Here is an 8,955-nt window from a genome sequence, read left to right as displayed (position 1 = left end):
TCTGGGAGGTCTACCACAGAGGCCAGAAGCAATGTGGGGGCTGGACGTGGTGGCTCACGCCTGTAGTCCCAGTACTCTGGAAGGCCGAGGCGGGTTGATCACTTGAGGCTAGGAGTTTGAGACCAGCCTGGCCAACATGGCGAAACATATGAAAAATACAACTGACAAACCAACCAACCAACCAAGCGACAACAAAACAGGTCTACCCTGGAGTCATACTCTAATTTTTTCTATTTTCCTCCCTTTCTGATCCTTTATCCCACTTTCTTTTTCTTCCTCTTCCTTCTCCTTCTTCTTTGTCAAATAGAGGATTGAGTTATTATCATTGATCATACAAAGTCCCTCTCTCATTTATTTTCTTTAATTCCCACCCCCCATTTCTATTCCCCGTCTTCCCATGTGCAACCTTCCTAATATGTTTGATATGCATCTTTTTGTTTGTATGTACTTTTAGAAAATGTTTGTTTTGTGTGCAAAAAAATAATAATAATAATAAAAGAAAAAAATGGGGAAAAACTGGGAAAATATCAGTTATCCTTCTACTATATGCAAATCGCTCTGTACATGTTATCCCGTTAACCCTTCAAAGCAACCCTATGAAGTAGGGACTCACATTATTGTCATTTTACAGACAGAAAGGACACTTGGAGAGATTAAGCAACTTGCCAAGCCACACAGCTAATTAATGAGAAGAGTAGGATCTGAAGTATGACCTCTCCAACTGTAGATCCCAAGAACTTAACCACCATACTCTGTGCTTTTCGACGTCTCCAAAGGTCTTTTATTGCTGTTGCCTCTGTTATTCCTGGAACATTGCTAAACACCCTCTCATGTTCTCTTCTGTCACCAACACTTCCTACTGCCCACCTGGGCCTCCAGCAAAGGGAGACACCAGCTCACAGAGCTAGGTCATGCCCAGTCTTGTATGTAGGCACCGCAGAGGCCCCTCCTTCCCTTAGCAACAGACGCCAAGACTTGGTTACTGTGCCCAGTGCCTGCATACAAGCACTGCCAGTGTTAAGAGTCCAGGGAGGAGGAGGGAGAACAGTTCGGGCTGCCAGGATGTTGTTTGGAGGGGTGAGTCTCCCTCTTCTCTGTATTAATGTGTAACTCTGCTTCAGTCTTTTTTCTGCAGTGAACTCAATGTGTTTCTGGAAAATTTCCAAGAGAGAAGCACTCGAGGGAAAGGAAGCGTGGCCACCGCTGGGGGAGTAGGAACCAGAGCCAAAAGCGCACCAGAAACCCAGTGCTGTCCCCTTATCTCTAGCTTCCCTTTCTCTCCTCTTCTACCAGGGAACTCCTCAGCGGGCCAAAGTCTATGACCTCAGAGAGGCAACCTCATGAACAGAGATTTCAGAACATCTGGAAAGTTCCATTGTTGGTGTCATCCCCATTATGCTATAAGGAAGTGTGAATTTCAGACCAACTGGATAGGAGAGGCACATCCCTGGAGAAGCTGAAAGCTCTTTATTCACTTTTAAAAAATAGCTACAATTAGAGTGGACACCATGGGTGACATGGATTGCTCATCTCAGAAGGTAGGTGTGAATTTTAAGACGTTTCTTGTTTTACCTGTTTTTTTTTTTTTTTTTTTGAGACAGAGTTTCACTCTTTGCTGCCCAGGCTGGAGTGCAATGGCGCGATCTCGGCTCACTGCAACCTCCGCCTCCCGGGTTCAAGTGATTCTCCTGCCTCAGCCTCCCGAGTAGCTGGGATTACAGTCATGCGCCACCACACCTGGCTAATTTTGTATTTTTAGTGGAGACAGGGTTTCTCCATGTTGGTCAGGCTGGTCTCGAACTCCCAACCTCAGGTGATCCGCCTGCCTCAGCCTCCCAAAGTGCTGGGATTACAGGTGTGAGCCACCATGTCTGGCCAATTTACTTGTATTTTTAATGTGTTGGAAATATGTGGGAAGAGGGCCAACTGGCATGTTAGATGCCCTTGACTGAACAAGTGTATTCATCACATTTTTTTGTTGTCTCCTTTGAAATATCATTTTTGCTGAATTAGACTTTTGGAAATCTTCAAGTTTTGCTGTGAAAAATTCAGGAATAGATACCCGTTCTTCCTTTTCCTTCCCTTCCAAGCTCATTAGACCATATATTCCAACCATCAGCTTTCGACTGTGGCTGAACATTAGAATATTCCGGGGAGCATCTTAAAAACATAGAGTCTTGGTCCCCCACTCCTAGATTCTGATCCAGAAGATTTGGAGTGGGGCCCTGGAATCTATATTTTTATCTAAGACCAGAGTGATTCTGGTGTTGCACGTCCTCAGACGAGCATTTGGGAATGGCCTCCATGAAGAACATGCATACAACATGTGTAATCAGCAATAAGCTGCCCAAAGTGACAGTTCTACCCAATCTAGGTTCCAGAATCTCTGTTGTATCTGTGTTGAATCACCAGGTTGCCATATAGCAAAGTGCCCAGAGGAGCATTTTAAATAGAAACTTTATAAAACTAAAGTGGATTTGTAGATAATAACTAAGCCAATATGCTCTGAAGTGAAAGCTCCTTGAATTTACCAAAGAGAAGATTTAAGCATTAATTTTTTTTTTTTTTTTTTGAGACAGTCTCTCTCTATTATCCAGGCTGGCGTGCAGTGGCGTGATCTTCACTCACTGAAGCTTCTGCTTTCTGGGTTCAAGCGATTCTCCTGCCTCAGTCTCCTGAGTAGCTGGAACTACAGGTGTGCGCCACCGCCTGGCTAATTTTTGTATTTTTAGTAGAGACGGGGTTTCTCCACGTTGGCCAGGCTGGTCTTGAACTCCTGGCCTCAAGTGATCCACCCGCCTTGGCCTCCCAAAGTGCTGGGATTATAGACATTAGCTACCACAGCTGGCCAAGCATTCATATTTTTAACAAACAATTTTGCACAACCAGCTAGTTCTTATGAGAGTCTCCATCTCCTCTTGAAGGTGCCACAGAGGATTCTTAGCCATTTATTACCAAGAAAACTCTTTTTGCCCCATTCTGCAATTGATGCCTAGATCTGCTCATGTTGTGTGTGCCCCATGTGTTCCTGATCCACAGACTGGAATGCTTTCTGCTGTCAGCGTACTTATGACTATTTGTGTATTTGTTTTAGTCCGAGCCTATGACATAGCTCAATTTAATTTGTTTCTACAGAGGTTCTCCCTCTTTCCATTGTATTCTGCAAAATGCTCACGGTTTGCTTTCTTCATTATCCCAAGAACAGCGTATCTGTCAATTTGCATAATGCAGTAAGGAAGCTGAGGCAGGAGAATCGCTCGAACCTAGGGAGTGGAGGTTGCAGTTGCAGTGAGCCGAGATTGTGTCACTGCACTCCAGCCTGGGCGACAGCGTGAAAACTTGGTCTCAAAAAATAATAATAATAATAATAAATAAAAAAGTCACTTAGAAGGCAAGCTGGCCAATTACATGGCCAGGATGTGTTACCTATCTTCTCAGCCTCATTTTCTTCAGCTAGAATGCGGATATTAAAAAAAATCTCATGAGGTTGTACAGTACCTGGCACATAATAGTTTGGAATAATGGTAGATATTATTGCTGCGGTTGTTATTTTTCTGTTGTTATTTAATGAGGTAGGTGCTCCGGGAGAGATAATGATGGTTAATTTGAGTCATCTGTAAGGGGTTGGGGGCAGAGGGACAGCTAATATTGAGTCATATGCCCCTGCCCCATCCCACCCTCATCAATGATCTTGCATATCATAATTTGCACACCCAAATAAATCACATTGATACAATGTTGGCTCATCTTATCTAGAAGTTAAGTCCAAAGTCAATGCCTAAGGTGAAAATCACAGAAAGCCAAAATTGCCCTTGAAAATCCCTAAAATCACCTTTAAAGTGCTGAACGGCAGCACCTCTCAATAAGTCCAGGCCAACAGTTTTTCTTCCAGCGCTGGAACAAATTGCAGTTTCTCCATCACTAGCCCCAGGTGAATGGTTGTTTTTCATATAGGGGCTAAGTCTTAAGACAAAACCACATGTGATCTCATTCAATAATGCAGTCGCTTTCTTCTCTGCTCAGGAGAGGTGGAGGGGCACTTGGGATCTGAGAGTAACTGTGGGAGCCACAAGTTTACCCTTACCTGAGGCTCACTCCACAGTATGCACTCATTGGTTGGAATGGGGGACTCAACATCCACATTGTTGAAATAACACTTTTCCTTTTCCCAGGAAGCATAAAGAGTTGCTTATGTGTGTGTTAAATACACAGAAAATTCAGTGCCACTGCCTGAATGAATTTCTCTTTGGAATTTTGCACGTGTGAAAATGCAAGAGTCCACCTGGTGGAGTGGCTCACGCCTGTAATCCCAACACTTTGGGAGGTTGAAGCAGGTAGATCACCTGAGGTCAGGAGTTTGAGACCAGCCTGACCAATGTGGTGAAACCCCGTCTCTACTAAAAATATGAAAATTAGCGAGGCATGGTGGTGGGCACCGATCCAGCTTCTTGGGAGGCTGAGGCAGGAGGATTGCTTGAACCTGGGAAGCAGAGGTTGCAGTGAGCTAAGATCATACCATTGCACTCTAGCCTGGGTGACAGAGTGAGACTCTGTCTCAAAAAAAAAAAAAAAAAGAAAAAAAGAAGAAAAAAATGCAAGAGTCAATTCTTTTAAAGTCACCTCCTTTCATCATACCTGAGGGTAGGGTACTGGGGATGTTCTCAGAATTTGGGCTCTTCCACGGGGGAAAAATATCCAAATTTGCTCATAGAAGGGAATCTGAGGAGGAGACGCTGAATGATTAAAAAATGAAGCAGGGGCTGGGTGTGGTGGCTATGCCTGTAATCCCAGAACTTTGGGAGGCTGAGGAGGGCAGATCACTTGAGGTCAGGAGTTCAAGACCAGCCTGGCCAACATGGTGAAACCCCATCTCTACTAAAAATATAAAATTAGCTGGGCGTGGTGGCAGTCACCTGTAATCCCAGCTACTTGGGAGGCTGAGGGAGGAGAATCGCTTGACCCTCAGAGGCGGAGGTTGCATTGAGCCGAGATAGCACCACTGCACTCCAGCCTGGGTGACAGAGCAAGACTCCATCTCAAAAAAAAAAAAAAAAAAAAAGAAACAGGAGTGGTGGAAGGGTTGGGGAGATGGTCACAGGATATAAAATTTCAGTTAGATGGAAGGAATAAGTTCAAGAGATCTGTCGTACAGCATGATGACTAATTAACAATATATTGTATTCTTGAACAATGCTATGGTAGTGGATGTATTCTCACTGCAAAGATAATAACCATACAAGGTAATGCATATGTTAATTAGATTTAGTCACTCTATAATGTATATACACTTCAGTACATCTCAGAGTGCAATCTCAGCTCACTGCAACCTCTGCCTCCCAGGTTCAAGCAATTCTCCTGTCTCAGCCTCCCAAGTAGCTGAGACTACAGGCACACGCCAACATGCCTGGCTAATTTTTGTATTTTTAGTAGAGACAGGGTTTCACCATATTGGTCAGGCTGGTCTTGAACTCCTGATATCAGGTGATCCACCCTCCCTGGCCTCCCAAACTGGTGGGATTACCAGTGTGAGCTACCGCACCCGGCCCTTATCTGTCAATTTTTAAATAAATGAAACATACATAACGGATGAGAGTGAGACAGGTGTTTTGTTTTAGGTCCAGAACTCTGGACCTAAAACCTTTCCTGGGGACCTCTTTAGTCCTAACCAACTCAGAGGCTTGCAAATCTTCCCTAATTTCTGAAGGGTAACTTTGTTCCCATGTCCCACAGATTGCCAAAAGTGACTCCATACATCACATGAGCCACTCCCAGGGGCAGCCAGAGCTGCCCCCTCTGCCTGCTTCTGCTAATGAGGAACCGTCTGGACTCTATCAGGTATGCACACCTGGCTGCCAGCTCTTCTGTTGAGGGTGAGGAGGTGAAGTGCATCCCCCACTTCTCTCCGTATTTGGCAGGTACTCATTGAGGGTGGGGAGTCAAACAGAGCTGACAAGTAGGATTAGTAGCTTTGGTCACTTTTGCCCCCAGAAGAAGCTGCAGAAGTGTGGGAGAGAGAGCTATGCCATTGTCCAAATGTGAGTTACAATCTGGCCGTCCACTGATCTGCTGTGTTATTTAAACTCTCTGAACTTCTGCATGTTTCATTGTAAAATGAGGGTAATTGCTCGTACCTTGTAGTCATGTCCATAAGGAATAAAGACCAGAGATGCCAATTACCTGCCTCAAAGTTACTGGTGAACACAAGCTACTATCCCTGACATCAGAATTCATGCTCACAATGGTCAGAGAAGTACAGTTGGTGTCTCTTCAGACAATCTTTCTACTGAATGTGCAGAAGGCAGAAACATAGCATAAGGCACTTGGAACTCTCGTGAGCCTCAGTGTGAGCAGAGCTCAGGCTCGTCGAGAGATGTTCTTTGTTGTGTCTCACTCTGCACTTCTTCCCTCGTAGACTGTCATGTCACACAGCTTTTACCCGCCCTTGATGCAACGCACATCATGGACCTTGGCTGCACCCTTAAAAGAGCAGCATCACCACCGTGGACCCAGTGATTCCATCGCCAACAACTACTCCTTGATGGCCCAGGACCTGAAGCTGAAAGACCTGCTGAAGGTCTACCAACCGGCCACCATCAATGTCCCTAGGGACAGGATCAGTCAGGGGCTGCCATCATCAGGTACTTGTGAAAGTGTCATACCCTTGCAGAATGGGGCTTTGGAGGACATTTTTATTTATGTATTTATTTTAGATAGAGTCTCATTCTGTTGCCCAGGCTGGAGTGCCGTGGCATGATCTCAGCTCATTGCAACCTCCGCCTCCCAGACTCAGGTGATTCTCCTGCCTCAGCCTCCTGAGTAGCTGGGACTACAGGCCACACTGGCTAATTTTTTTGTATTTTTAGTAGAGATGGGGTTTCACTATGTTGGCCAGGCTGGTCTCAAACTCCTGACCTCAGGTGATCCACCTGCCTCAACCTCCCAAAGTGCTGGGATTACAGTCATGAGCCACTGTGCCTGGCCTGGAGTGAAATTTTTACTCCTGGGCTCTGACCCTGGCTCCCCTTTTGCTGAAGCTAACTTTGGAGAACTTTGCAAAGCCTCACTCTCCTCCTTATCTATGGAGGAAATGATTGCAAACGGCTAACATTTATAGACCATTTACATATACCAGCCACTCTTCTATGTACTTGTGTTATTGTTTGCTGCATGATAAGTTATTCCAAAATTCTGTGGCTTAAAAGAACCAGTATTTATGATCTTACAATTTCAGCGGGGCAGGAACGTGGGCATGGCTGAATTCGTAGTGCTGGCTCAGGGCCCCTCACTAGTGTACAGTCAAGGCATACCCCAAGGCCACCATCATCTAAAGGCAACTAGGGAAGGATCCTCTTCCAAGCTCACTCATGTCATCAGGTCTTGCTGGCTGTTGGCCATAGACACCAGTTTCTTGCCACACGAGTCTCTCCCTTAGAACAACTCACAACATGGCTTCTGGCTTCCCTTAGAGTGAGAGAGGGGGAGACAAAGAGAGAGAGCCAGCAAGAGAGAACCCATAGGCTTTTTTGGAACTTAATCTTGGAAGTGACATCCTGTCACTTTTGCCACATTCTGTTTGTTAGGAGTCACTAGTTCTAGCCCATACTCAAGGGGAGAGGATTACACCACAAAGGGGTGTTACCAGGAGATGGGGATCATTGGGGGCTATCTTGGAAGCTGCTTACCACAGCACCTTGTATGTATTAATTTAATTCCCACCAAGCATAGTTATATCGGCATAAGGGTATCCTTTAGTAATTTTTGTTGGACATATGTTGGCACTCTTGATCTGCTCTCTGTCTCAAACTCATTTTTATATTTTTCATTTTTCTCTCTGTGCTATGTCTGGGTGAGTTTCTTAATTACATCTTCCAATTTACTAATTTTCTCTTCAACGCTGTTCAGTCTTGAGTTTTTCATGTCTGATGAATGTTTTTTGTTTAAATGACTATCTTTCCATTTCAAATTTTCTAATTACTTATGGTTTTCTAACTCCCTTTTCCAAATCCTGATTCCATTCTTATTGTCATAGCCCTTTCAATATCACTTGGAGGATTTTTTTTCCCAAGTGGTTCTTACCAGTGTTATTTGTGTATTACATACACACCCACAGTCTCTAGGATGCTGCTTTTGCATGTTCCTGCTTTAAGGACATGTAGCCAATAATTAATGCCCAAATGTTCAAGATCATGATACACAGAACCTTAAGTTTGCTGCTCTAATTGCTAATTTCATGGTCATCGTCTTAGTTCGTTTTGGGCTGCTATAACAAAGTATCATAAACTGAGTGGCTTATAAACTACAGAAATTCATATCTTGTGGTTCTGGAGTCTGTAAAGTCCGAGATCAAGGTACCGACAGATTCAGTCTATGATGAGGGTCCTCTTCCTGATTCATAGACATCTGTCTTCTCTATCTTCTTGCTGTATGCTCACATGGGAGAAGGGGTGAAGAATCTTTTTGCTGTTTCTTTTATAAAGGCACAATCTCATTCATAAGATGGAGCCCTCATGACCTAATCACCTCCCAAGGGTCCCACCTCCAAATACCATCATGCTGGGGATTAAGATTTAACATACTAATTTTGACAAGACATTAGCATTCAGTCTGTAGCAGTCTTTAATAATTTTCTTAGTCCAAAATTATTAATATCTGTGAAGAACTAGTGCTAATGCCTCCCAGGTTTCATTGGCCCCAGAATTCTCAGGCAAGCCAGAGTCTTTGAATATAAAGTACTAAGATGCTTTCTTCAGAGCAGCACTAGTGTCTGTTATTCACGTCCTTGCTTGAGTTGATTTCTGCTTACTATTCATTAAAATACATTTGTACTTGGAGGATCTTAAAATTTTATTTTGGAGCAATATTGTTATTGCTGTATTATTTCCATTTTGTGAATCTGTGCCTCGATTGTTGAGTTTATTGAGAGGGTCACTTGCCCCCAGGAGTTGGAGACCAGCC

At 44.1% G+C, this 8,955-nt stretch overlaps 1 protein-coding gene across 1 annotated transcript in view; it reads left to right on the top strand.

The window, feature by feature from the left end:
* The window catches only part of DNAH3 (dynein axonemal heavy chain 3), a 223,910-nt gene that overhangs the window by 7,895 nt on the left and 207,060 nt on the right, over nucleotides 1-8,955 (top strand). The window contains exons 2-3 of the mRNA XM_058440807.1: nucleotides 5,731-5,835; nucleotides 6,413-6,638. Of these exons, the coding sequence (XP_058296790.1) occupies nucleotides 5,731-5,835; nucleotides 6,413-6,638 (331 nt within the window). The remainder of the gene's footprint in view (nucleotides 1-5,730; nucleotides 5,836-6,412; nucleotides 6,639-8,955) is intronic.

Source organism: Hylobates moloch, unplaced genomic scaffold, assembly GCF_009828535.3.
Source record: "Hylobates moloch isolate HMO894 unplaced genomic scaffold, HMol_V3 SCAFFOLD_6, whole genome shotgun sequence".
Classification (NCBI taxonomy): Eukaryota; Metazoa; Chordata; class Mammalia; order Primates; family Hylobatidae; genus Hylobates; species Hylobates moloch.
Note: the sequence above shows the minus strand (reverse complement) of the source record. Positions and strands in the feature narration are given on the sequence as shown.